At 47.8% G+C, this 12,639-nt stretch overlaps 1 protein-coding gene across 17 annotated transcripts in view; it reads left to right on the forward strand.

Annotated features, from left to right (window-relative positions):
- Positions 1-12,392, forward strand: part of LOC127585086 (KN motif and ankyrin repeat domain-containing protein 2-like) — a 142,470-nt gene extending 130,078 nt beyond the window's left edge. For 16 of the 17 annotated variants that reach the window (XM_052042251.1, XM_052042252.1, XM_052042250.1 and 13 more), the window contains 4 exons: positions 177-319; positions 1,769-1,969; positions 2,778-2,882; positions 8,430-12,392. In XM_052042251.1, the coding sequence (XP_051898211.1) occupies positions 177-319; positions 1,769-1,969; positions 2,778-2,882; positions 8,430-8,489 (509 nt within the window). In that variant the 3' untranslated portion in view covers positions 8,490-12,392. The remainder of the gene's footprint in view (positions 1-176; positions 320-1,768; positions 1,970-2,777; positions 2,883-8,429) is intronic. The other variant, XR_007958469.1, reaches the window with a different exon arrangement.
- Positions 12,393-12,639: the final 247 nt, after the last annotated feature.

Here is a 12,639-nt window from a genome sequence, read left to right on the forward strand (position 1 = left end):
TGCATTCCAGTGACTATGCTTCAGAAGTAAATGTAACTGACTGTAAGGCCCTATGACATGTGAAAGGTCTTTCCTTCTTGTGGTTACCACGTCCCTAGATAAGTAGCCACAGTTGGTTGAACCTTGTGCTGCGGAGTGTTGTGTGTTTAACCTGTGCTCGCTTTCCTCTGTCCCAGGCACCTGCAACTTGGACAAGCAGAACAAGGCCGGTTACACTGCCATCATGTTGGCTTCGCTTGCCGCTCTGCAGTCCGACACCGACATGCAGACTGTGATGCAGCTTTTTCGCCTGGGCAACGTCAATGCCAAGGCCAGCCAGGTGGGTTAAAGTTCAAACATTGCCACCCATCCAATCCCTTCCCGCTGTCCAGACATTAGCCTCTGTCCAGCCCGACCACTTGGATCCAGGAGCCAGCAAGCCATTGTTCCACTGACCTCTCACCATCTTCGGTTCAGACCTGACTACATCTGCAAGACGTTCTTGTGAGACACTAAATCAGAGCCTAATCTGCCCTATTGAAGGGCATGGGACCATTACATCAAAGAAAGGCACCAACGTCCTGACCAATGTAACCACCAATACTAATCTCTTCATTACTGTAGTACCCACTTGCAGTGTCCCCATTAGCTTCCAAATTCCCTACGTTACAGTGAGTCCACTTCAGAAATTTATTATTTAGCCTGTTAGCTGCGTTGTGATGTTGCAAGGTCATTAAAAGGTGTTAAATATGTAGCCTTCCCTCCTGGGGCATTGGGGTTCTAAATAAAGACTTTTTCCCAGGGCGACAGTGGCTAACATGAGGGGATGTAATTTTAAGGTGACTGGAGGAAGGTATAAGGGGGATGTCAGGGGTAAGAAACAGAGAGCAGTGGGTGCGTGGAATGCACTGCCGGCAGAGGTTGTGGGGGCAGATACATTAGGGACATTTAAGAGACTCTTAGATAGACACATGAATGATAGAGAAATGGAGGGCTACGTGAGAGGGAAGGGTTAGATAGATCTTAGAACAGGATAAAATGTCAGCACAACATTGTGGGCCGAAGGGCCTGTACTGTGCTGTAGTGCTCTGTGCTCTAAACCAGCAGCAGTTGCAAAGAGGGTAGTGTGACTGGAAGAGTATCTACCCATTGCATACCTGATACACCAAATGCTGGAGGAACAGCGGGTCAGGCAGCATCGATGGAAGGAAATGGACAGTCGACGTTTCGGGTTGAGACCCTTCATCTGGACTGTTGCATACCTGTGCTGGCCACACTCCAGTTACTTCCTAGCTAAATCCTGCTGCTATAAACTGAGCTTTTACCCGAACTTGATTTGATATTTAAGGATCACAGAAATTCTGCCATGTCTGTGCACTGGGTCCAGTAAATCCATTCTTAAAAGTAAATCCAAAATCACTGCTGTTATAAGAACGGTTTGCCAGTATGGTAAAATGGACTCTTGACCTCACAATCTACCTCGTTATGACAGTGCACCTTATTGTCTGCCTGAACTGCACTTTCTCTGTAACTGTAACACTTTATTCTGCTTTCTGTTATTGCTTTACCTTGTACTGCCTCGATGCACTGTGTGATGAATTGATCTGTAGGAACGGTATGCAAGACAAGTTTTTCACTGTACCTCGGTACAAGTGACAATAATAAACCGATTCCAATTCCAATTCGAGGTAGTGAAGAGAGAAACAGAATGCAGAAATCTGCAGACCGCAGTGAACCCTTGGCACTGAAGGGGTTAACGGTGTTGGTTTTTATTCCTTCCCACGGACAGGCAGGTCAGACAGCACTGATGCTCGCGGTCAGCCATGGACGGACAGAGATGGTCAAGGCCCTGTTGGCGTGCGGGGCGGATGTCAGTATCCAGGATGACGACGGGTCGACGGCACTGATGTGCGCCTGTGAGCACGGCCACACGGAGATTGTCAGGCTCCTGCTCGCGGTGCCAGGCTGTGACATAACTCTGACAGACAACGTGAGTGAGTGAGGGGGATTGCTCCCCTACTGGATGAGCCAGGGCACTTTTCCTTTAATACAAACGTTTATTTGCTAAAAGCACTACAAAAGGACGCCCAGTGTCAAAATGCTACAACTAATACAGGAAACAGAAGAAAAATTTTGCATCTACATAACTACAGCAATAACACTAACTTACAACCATTAAGTGCACACACAACACTTCAGAGAAGAATCGCATTGTCACCATCCATGACACACGCGATCCCCTGAGGGGCCCACCGAGCGCGGAACTCAAGCAGGGTGCCCGCGGAGACCGTCACGCAGTACAGCCACAGTGGGTATACAGATGGTGTGTGTGCAGTACAGCCACAGTGGGTATAAAGACAGTGTGTACACAGTACAGCCACAGTGGGTATACAGACGGTGTGTACACAGTACTGCCACGGTGGGTATACAGATAGTGTGTACACGGTACTGCCGCAGTGGGTATACAGATGGTGTGTACACGGTCCTGCCACGGTGGGTATACAGATGGTGTGTACACGGTACTGCCACGGTGGGTATACAGATGGTGTGTACACAGTACTGCCACAGTGGGTATACAGATGGTGTGTACACAGTACTGCCACGGTGGGTATACAGATGGTGTGTACACAGTACTGCCACAGTGGGTATACAGATGGTGTGTACACAGTACTGCCACGGTGGGTATACAGATAGTGTGTACACAGTACTGCCACAGTGGGTACACAGATGGTGTATATCAGGGACATGGCTCCGACTGTTTATCCTGTGTGTTCTGATGGTTTTCTCACCACCTGCAGGACGGCAGCACAGCTCTCTCCATCGCGGTTGAAACCGGACAGAAAGACATTGCGTCCCTGCTCTACGAACACCTGAACTGTTCGAAGGCTTCCAGCTCCTCCCCTGTGAGTATTTCAGCATCCCCTGCCCAACCCTTCAGCTGCCAGTTACCAAGGCAGTGACAGTAGCAGGAAACACCCGCCTGTTTCGTCTGTTCTTTGTTTGTTACATTTCTTCCCAGTGTCTTTAAGTCCATTTCCAACTCCGCAACTTGAGCTGCTGATCAAGTGGGTGCTGAACCACATCCGTTTATGTCACCACACTTTTAAATCCAATTTTTGTTCATTTCCTCCCCATAAAGTCAACGTTTTGAACCTGTTCCCAACCAATAATCTGCCTTTCCATCTGTTTCATAACGTCCCTTTCTACCTCACTCGTCACTCTATCTCAGTATATGCCTCTCCCCTTCCATCTCTCTTTATCCCACGCTCTCTGCCTATCCGTTTGTCCCACTGTAAGCTCTAGTAAGATAAGACAAGATATCTTTATTAGTCACATGTACGTCAAAACACACAGTGAAATACATCTTTTGCATAGGGTGTTCTGGGGGCAGCCCGCAAGTGTCGCCACACTTCCAGCACCAACATAGCGTGCCCACAGCTCCTAACCTGTACGTCTTTTGAATGTGGAAGGAAACCGGAGCACTCGGAGGAAACCCATGCAGACACAGGGAGAACGTACGAACTCCTTACAGGCAGCAGCCGGAATTGAACCCAGGTCGCTGGTGCTGTACTAGCGTCATGCTAACCGCCTTCCAGTCAGAGCTTGAAACCACAACCCAGAAGCTGGCACAGATCCTGTCTGTCCTCTCAAGTGAATGTAACAGATTCCATGACACTATTTAGTAGATGGGGAGTCACTTAGGCCAATATCTATCCTTCAAAGAAAACAGATTATCCAATCGTGGGAGCCTGCTGTACCTTCTGGTTTCTAGGTTGTAACAGTGAGTACACCAGGTTTATCATAGAGATGCAGAGTTGTGCGGCACAGAAGGCCCTTCACTCACCATGGCACCCATTGTACCTGCACTTCATCCCATCTGCCCACATTCAGCCTGTAGCCTTCTCTGCCTTAGCGATTTGAGAACTTTTCTGGATGCTTCTTAAATGTCATGAAAGTACCTCCCTCCATCATCTCTTCAGACAGCGCGTTCCAGACTCCAACCACTTCCTGGGTGGAAAAAATCCCCCTCAGATCCCCTCTAAACCTCCTACTCCCACCTCTCAACTTAAATGTGTTCTCTCTTGTCTGAGGCACTCTCACCATGGGAAAAAGATTTTTACTATCTGCCCTATCTATCCCTCCATAAAGTTGTCCCTCAACCTCTCTCTCTCTCCTCTCTCTCTCCTCTCTCCTCCCTCTCTCTCTCTCTCTCTCCTCTCTCTCTCCTCTCTCCTCCCTCTCTCTCTCTCTCCTCTCTCCTCCCTCTCTCTCTCTCCTCTCTCCCTCTCTCCTCTCTCTCTCTCCTCTCTCCTCCCTCTCTCTCTCCTCTCTCCTCCCTCTCTCTCTCTCTCCTCTCTCCTCCCTCCTCCCTCTCTCTCTCTTCTCTCTCTCTCTCTCTCCTCTCCTCCCTCTCTCTCTCTCTCCTCTCTCTCTCTCCCCTCTCCCTCTCTCCCCCTCTCTTTCCCACCCACCTATCTCCGTGTCTTTCTCTCTCCCCCTCTCCCTCTCTCTGCTGGTAGTGACTGCCCTTTCTTTGATCTACATACCCCTTGGTTTGAAGTACTTGGTGTTTTACACACAATTCGGTTCTCCATGTTACAAGAAAGGTGTAAATGCACCAGAAAAGCTTTAACAAATACTTTTTGGGAGGTTGTGAACGTTAGTCAGGAGCTCTCTTCTCCAAAAAATGGAAGGCTGAGAACTGATTCAAAAGATTCTGGAAATTCAAAAAAAGTTCTGAAGAGCCCTCTTCAGAGAAGAGAATGAAGTTTCTGTCTGTGGGAGATTGCAGATCTGGGAGATAGAAATAAAAAGTTCACTAAGTAATCTGGGGGAACTTTTCTGTTTTGAGAGTAGTGAGAACATGGAACTTCCACTGGAGTAGTCAAGGTATTTTGAAGTGAAACTGTATAATTACTTGTAAAGGGAAGTAACAGGGAAACATGTTGAAGTTATATGGGAGAGTCATCACCAGCACAGACCTGTTGGGCTGAATGGTCTCTCTCTGTGTTTGTAAGCTCTGTATGACTGTTAGTGAGCAGTCAGCTTTGTACAGACCATTCCATCATGGGCTCTACCAACTCCTCTCAGTCTCCTGAGAAGAAAGAAGCAGGCACAGCCAAACCCTGGTAAAGTTGGCATAATTGCAGTTGTCAAACTCCAAACAAGTTAGAACGGACACTCACCCAGTATGGATGGCTCATGGGAAGGGAGAGGGAGGTGGTCACAACTGGCAGAGAGCAGAAGACCAGGTAGAAATGGTCAGTTTTCCAACAGTGGTTTTATTATAAGGCTGTGATTAACCCTGACAGATTCAGCTCTGGTCAGTAGGTAGCCCCATTTCACTTCCGATCTCACCTTAAAGTTAGCCTTGCTCTACTATCGAAGCAAAGCAATGTCCTCATTCAGTTACACACCTGCCTCAATCTCTTTCACTCCAAAGGTCTCACCGTCTTCCCTCCAGCTTACCATGTTCACCCAAAATTCTGCAGCCCACATCCTAACTCAGTCCAGGTCCTATTCACCCATCGCCCCTGCGCTCACTGACCGACATTGGCTTCCAGTTCGACAGTCCTCGGTCTCACTGCGATCCCTCCCCCCCCCCCAAAAAAAATCTGCGGATGTTGGAAATCTGAAAAAGAAAACACAAAATGTTGGAAACACTCAGCAGGTTGGGCAGCATCTGTGAAGAGAGAAACAGGCAACTGTTTCAGGACAAAGACTCATTATCAGAACTGATGAAGGGTCTCGGACCTGGAACGTTAACTCTGTATCTCCCTCTTCTTCCTTCCTGTGCTACCTCCTTCAGACGTACAACCCTTCCAGATTCCCAACCTCCAGTTCTGGCCTCCCCGACTTCAAGTCCTCCACCAGTAGTGACCTTGTCTCTGTGTCCCAAGCACAGGAATGATCTCTGATATCTCACCACTTGTTAACTCTTTCACCACCACATTGACCATAGTCACCGATTTCAACGTTTCCTGTGGCTCAGTGTCCAGTTGGATACCGCTCCCAGAATGCACCTTGGGACGTTTTGCTACATTGATTTTTAGACTGAATCTTTAGAACCAACAATTACTTTAACCCAGTCCTTTCTTCAGTTAATTAATCACTGTGCCCTTCATTCTCCAGAGGAACATAAGAATGGAAGAAGATACGGGCAGGAGTTGGCCACCATGTCCCTTGAGCATGCCACGTCACTCACCATGATCCAGGCTGGTCTACACCAGCCTCCCCTCCACTTCTCATAGAAACATACTGCACAGAAACCAGCCTATTCGGCCCATCTCATCCATGCTGACCACGATGCTGGTCCTATTTTCCGCATTTGGCCCTTTTCCACCTACATCCAAGTACTTGTCCAAACACGATTTGTGCCCAAATCCCTCAATTCCCCGATCTTTCAGACTTTTATCTACCTCCATCTTAAATAATCAGAATCAGGTTTATTATCACTGACATATGTCATGAAATTTGTTGTTTTGCGGCAGCAGTACAGTGCAAGACATAAAAATTACTATAAGCTACCAAAAAATGAATAAATGAAATAGTGCAAAAGAGGAATAACGAGGTAGTGTTCATGGGGTCATGGACCGTTCAGAAATCTGATGGCGGAGGGGAAGAAGCTGTTCCTGAATCGTTGAGTGTGGGTCTTCAGGCTCCTGTACCTCCTCCCCAATGGTAGTAACAAGAAGAGGGCATGTCCCGGGTGGTGAGGGTCCTTAATGGTGGATGCTGCCTTCTTGAGGCATCACCTCTTGAAGATGTCCTCGATAGTGGGGAGGGTTGTGCCCATGATGGAGCTGGCTGAGTCTACAACCCTCTGCAGCCTCTTTCGATCCTGCGCATTGGAGCCTCCACACCAGGCAGTGATGCAACCAGTCAGAATGCTCTTCACAACCCTGTGGGTTAGAGAGCTCCAGAGATTCACCATCCTCTGCGAAAAGAACTTCCTACTCACTTATATGACTACCCCGTTGTAACCATGTCCCCTCGTTCAAGAGTCTCCCAGTAGATAAGATAAGACATCTTTATTAGTCACATGTACATCGAAACACACAGTGAAATGCATCAAGTGTTCTGGGGGCAGGCTGCAAGTGTCACCACGCTTCCGACGCCAACATAGCATGCCCACAACTTCCTAACCCGTACATCTTTGGAATATGGGAGGAAACCAGAGCACCCGGAGGAAACCCACACAGACACAGGGAGAACATACAAACTCCTTACAGACAGCGGCCGGAATTGAACTCGGGTCGCTGGCGCTGTAATAGTGTTACACTAACAGTTACACTACCGTGCCTGCCCACATCTCAAACCTCAACATCTACCCTTGTCATACCTCTTCAGGATCCTATATTTCTTCAGGTCACCCCTCAATCTTCTAAACAAAGAATACAGACCCCAATTGTGCTAAAGATGCACTCTTGATCTCTCAATCTACCTCATTGTGGCCATTGCACCTTAATTGTCTACCTGCACTGCACTTTCTCTGTAATTGTAACACTATATTCTGCATTCTGTTTTCCTTTTGTACTACCTTGATGTACTAATGTACTGTATGGAATGATCTGTCTGGATGGCATGCAAACAAAAGCTTTTCACTCTATCTCGGTATGTGTGACATACTTGGGGCATAGATAGGGTGAATGGACACAGTCTTTCTCCAGGGTTGGGGAATCAAGAACTAGAGGGCACAGGTGTAAGGTGAGAAGGGAGAGATTTAATAGGACCTGAGGGGCAACTTTTTCACTCAGAGGGTGGTGGACATATGGAACAAGCTGCCAGAGGAAGTGGTTGAGGCAGGAACATTAACAACGTTCAAAAAGTGCAACAGGCAATCTGCTGGAAGAGCTCAGCAGGTCGAGCAGCACCCGTGGGAGGAAATAAATTGTCGACATTTCGGGTCGAAACCCATTTAAAAGGGACATGGGCAGGTTTATAGAACATAGAACACTACAGCACAGTACAGGCCCTTCGGCCCACGATGTTGTGCTGACATTTTATCCTGCTCTAAGATCTATCTAACCCTTCCCTCCCACATAGCCCCCTATTTCTCTATCATCCATGTGTCTACCTAAGAGTCTCTTAAATGTCCCTAATGTATCTGCCCCTACTACCTCTGCCGGCAGTGCGTACCACACACCCACCGCTCTGTGTGTAAAAAAACTTGCCTCTGACATCCCCCTTGTATCTTCCTCCAATCACCTTAAAATTATGTCCCTTATTATATCCCATTATATCCCAATTATAGAAGGATATGGGCCAAACGTGGGACTAGCTTAGATGGGCATCTTGTTCGACAATAAACCAATTACCAGTCAGCCTCTCAAACTGTTTTGAGGAGACATTCTTGTCTGTGTCTGTCTGTTCAGGGTGGGTGAACTGCTGATGCCCAACTGTAAGAGGAGGAGAGCTGTGCGGGTAATAAATGTCTCTGTCTTTTACAGGGCGCGCCCGCCCCCACACAACCTGTGCCTCGCCCTTCCCCACCTGAAGCCCAACTGTAGACGTGTGCGACCCCCAGCCGAGCTCCTGCCCACCGCACCACCGAAGACCCAGCAGGATGTGCTCGAGGGCTCCCTCTCCAGACTGGCACGGCCCGTCACCTGACACAGCCCGCTGGCGTACTCGACGCTGTGGCATGGCGGCCTGTGTCTGTCAACCCCCGGAGGATCCCCGAGCGCCGCTCTAAACTCAGCAGCCCAGGAGGAGAGGCCTGAACAAAGGAGAGAGGTGCGAGCCGAAAAGGAAGCTCAGCCATCGCACTCTCCGGATTATAAACCTACTGCTGTAACCTTGCATGACAATCTCGCTGTCCGTCCACCAGCTTTTTGTATGAAGAAAGTATATAGAAGCCTGTAGAGGACATTCAGCCCATTGAGACTTCAGACTGAGCAGACTGATTCTTATCGTCGGTGGCTTCCACAACCCTCTCTCCCCACTTCCTCCACTCACTTCCCCTCCCTCCCCTTGCCCCTCCCTCCCCTTGCCCCTCCATTCCCCTTCCCTTCTCAATTGGCCTGCCCACCATGGCAGGTTTCTCAGGACGTCAAAATTAGGACCTGCCTCTGACACAGAGAGAGAGAGAGAGAGAGAGAGAGAGAGAGAGTGAGAGATCCTCGTCACCCCAATAGTCAGTCAGTTCCTGTACAGATACACCAGTCAGTTCCTGTACAGATACATCAGTCAGCCGGTTCCTGTACAGATACGCCAGTCAGGCAGTTCCTGTACAGGTACATCAGTCAGCCGGTTTCTGTACAGATACACCAGTCAGTTCCTGTACAGATACATCAGTCAGCCGGTTCCTGTACAGATATGCCAGTCAAGCAGTTCCTGTACAGGTACATCAGTCAGCCGGTTTCTGTACAGATACATCAGTCAGAGGGTTCCTGTTCAATGACTCTGTTGAAGAGGAACAACGAGCCGAGCCCTGTGGATCCAACATTGAGATGGACGGGGCCTGACTGTGGAGTGAGGAGTAATACAGACTCCATGACATCCGCTAATACCCTTCCCAGGCAGACACTTAAACAGCTGTGATCAGGTTGACCACAGCTGGAGGCGAAGCTGATTCACAGGGGTCTGCTTTACCCTCCCCTATCCCAAACAGACACTGCTTTATACCTCTCCCACCTCGGGCTTCAGAGGGAGATCAAAACCAGCGATAAATCTTATACCCGATCACCGTTCTGGGGCTCAGGCAGCAATGAGCAACAGACCCATTACTGGGAGCCACGGGATACCCGAAGGGGGGAGATCAAAGATCACTCGTTAAACCTCTTTTGCTGCTAATCGTGATCAGGTAACTGACCTGCCTGGGCTATTACCAAATCCCTCCCCAGGGACTGATGCCTGACCACTGGGAAACTGAGTAGACATTCAGATGGGGAGGCGAAACAAGTAACTTCACAGGGTCAGATTCCTCACCAGTTTGTTGGGGGCTGCAAGGGAGATCAGGACTACTCAACCAGAGGTCCATATGCACCAGCTCAGTACTGTGGCTTGGAGATATTGGAAGGTGAGGGGGGGAAGCGGATGGACACAATGGGGTCGAATTTCACTTCCATTTTGCTTCAGGTGGGTTTAGAAATGGAAAGCCAGCCCACAAACCCATTCAACCCATCGTTTATAAATTGCACAAGGCTTAATTTAAAACACTTTTGTTTTAAAGAGGCTTGAGGAAATGGACAGTCCAGATTCAGACTGGGCCCAGTGTTGAAGAAGTGCCACGAGCTTCACCAAACACAATTGTGCACGTTCCCCATCACCTGAGCACATTCCCCAATATATAAACCAAATGTAGTGGATTTATTCTTGTGTATATTACTATGCTGATATTTACAGACCCAGATCCAGCCTCTTTTGCCACTGCTCTGTTTTATCTTCTACTAATAACCAGTTGTACTATTGATGCCGCTGGTTTTGGTGTTTTCTGCAGGACATCAAGACCAGCCCCACTTCCTGGTGTCTTTGTATTATCCTTTTTACAGAAATATCTATCAGAGTTTTGTAATCCACATATTGCAATACACTGAAACGGAAATACTGCTGGCTCATGCTTTATCTCATTTAACAGCTGTCTGCTGGCACGCAGGAGGTCAGGGCATTCACAGTTGGGTGAGAATTGGAGGGGATGTTTGGACTGGGAAGGGGAGGTGGTTGTCAGTTGTGGTTGTTGGATAGGTTGGGAGAGTGCTCTGAAGGTTCAGTAAACCAGTCTATGTTCTGTTTGGACGGATACAAACAGTCCGTGTGAAACAAGTCTTTACTGTGGCTGCACGCTCTGTCTCTCACCTGAATACCCCTGTACCTGCACACTCTGTCTCTCACCTGAATAACCCTGTACCTGCACACTCCTCTCACCTGAATAACCCTCTACCTGCATACTCCTCTCACCTGAATACCCCTGTACCTGCACACTCTGTCTCTCACCTGAATAACCCTGTACCTGCACACTCTGTCTCTCACCTGAATAACCCTGTACCTGCACACTCTGTCTCTCACCTGAATAACCCTGTACCTGCACACTCCTCTCACCTGAATACCCCTGTACCTGCACACTCTGTCTCTCACGTGAATAACCCTGTGTCTGCACACTCTGTCTCTCACCTGAATAACCCTGTACCTGCACACTCTGTCTCTCACGTGAATAACCCTGTGTCTGCACACTCTGTCTCTCACCTGAATAACCCTGTACCTGCCCACTCTGTCTCTCACTGAATAACCCTGTACCTGCACACTCCTCTCACCTGAATAACCTTGTACCTGCACACTCTGTCTCTCACCTGACCAACCCTGTGCCTGCACACTCCTCCCAGCTACAGAAATACACATGAGTGTAGCAGCATCAAACCTGGGCCCAATCTGCCCTCCTGGATAAAGTAGAAGAGCTGCATAAAAGAGGAGCAGGCAAGATCTCCCAGTTTTCCTGACAAACATTTATCTCTCAACAAACATTACTAAATAATCATATTGCTGTGGAAGTGCATTGCTGCGTAAATTGGCTGTTGTGTCTCATGGAATGTAACGTCAAAAAATAGTTGACCACCTCTCAAGAACTTTGAGGTGTCCTGAGGGTTTGGAACTCAAGAACACTTCAAGGCAACATCTAAATCATCATAAACCCAGGATGGTTCCTGGTCGAATTCTCTACCTTGTCAGTCATACTGGACAGCACCTCCTGCTGAGTATTTGAGGGAGGGATTGAATTAAGTTTAATTCCGATAATCCAGCACTCTTGGGACTTTGGTATTGCAGGACCAACAGATTTTCTGGACCGTTGGATACCTATTTCATTTCAGGTTTCTACACATTTTCCAGTGGTACAATAAATTTTCCAGTGAACCCAGAGAGTTTAAAGGGAGCAGGACGTATACACGCACCCCTGGTCCCATTTCTGACCACAGACCATCCCATATTCCTCATCCCTGGTGTTCTGGTCTCACACCCAACTTGCACTCTGGACCCCTGGCTCACATTCCTGATTAATGAGTGAGGCAGATGCTGGGCCATCAGAATTTCCAAACAATCGGATGTCAGCTCATTGGAGTTTTTCTTTGCAGCCCATATGAGCAGAAGCACCAAAGTCAAAGTCGAGTTTATTGTCACATGCACAAATCCATGTGTGCACAGGTGCAATGAAAAACTTACTTGTATCACAGGCACAGAGCATCAGATAAGCAGCATTCACAAGAAAAACATAAATGTAAATTATACACAAATTTTACAAGAAAACACAATTAGAACAAAAAATACAAAGTCCATTTTAGTGCAAAGTGGTCACTGTAGTGACTAGGGTTTTGCCGGTTGGTTCAAGAACCCAATGGTTGAAGGGAAGTAGCTGTTCCTGAACCTGGTGGCATGGGACTTCAGGCTTCTGTACCAAACTGCAAATAACTATATCGTGTACTTTCACATACTGTACACGGGAATTTCTCAGGTGCATTTCTGGTAGGTGAAATGTATTTCAGTACAATGTATTCTGTGGGTGGATAGTGGCATATTATGTGTAACAGTGAAAAATAACTTTGTTAAATGGAAGCCTCAAATGCCAACAAGTCTGTGGTGTTATCATGTAAGTTCATAAGTCAAGCATTTATAAATCAAGGAGTTACTTATAAAACATTTCTTCACTGTTGCTGAGTCTGAATCCATCAA

This window comes from Pristis pectinata, chromosome 31, assembly GCF_009764475.1.
Source record: "Pristis pectinata isolate sPriPec2 chromosome 31, sPriPec2.1.pri, whole genome shotgun sequence".
In the NCBI taxonomy this organism is placed as follows: Eukaryota; Metazoa; Chordata; class Chondrichthyes; order Rhinopristiformes; family Pristidae; genus Pristis; species Pristis pectinata.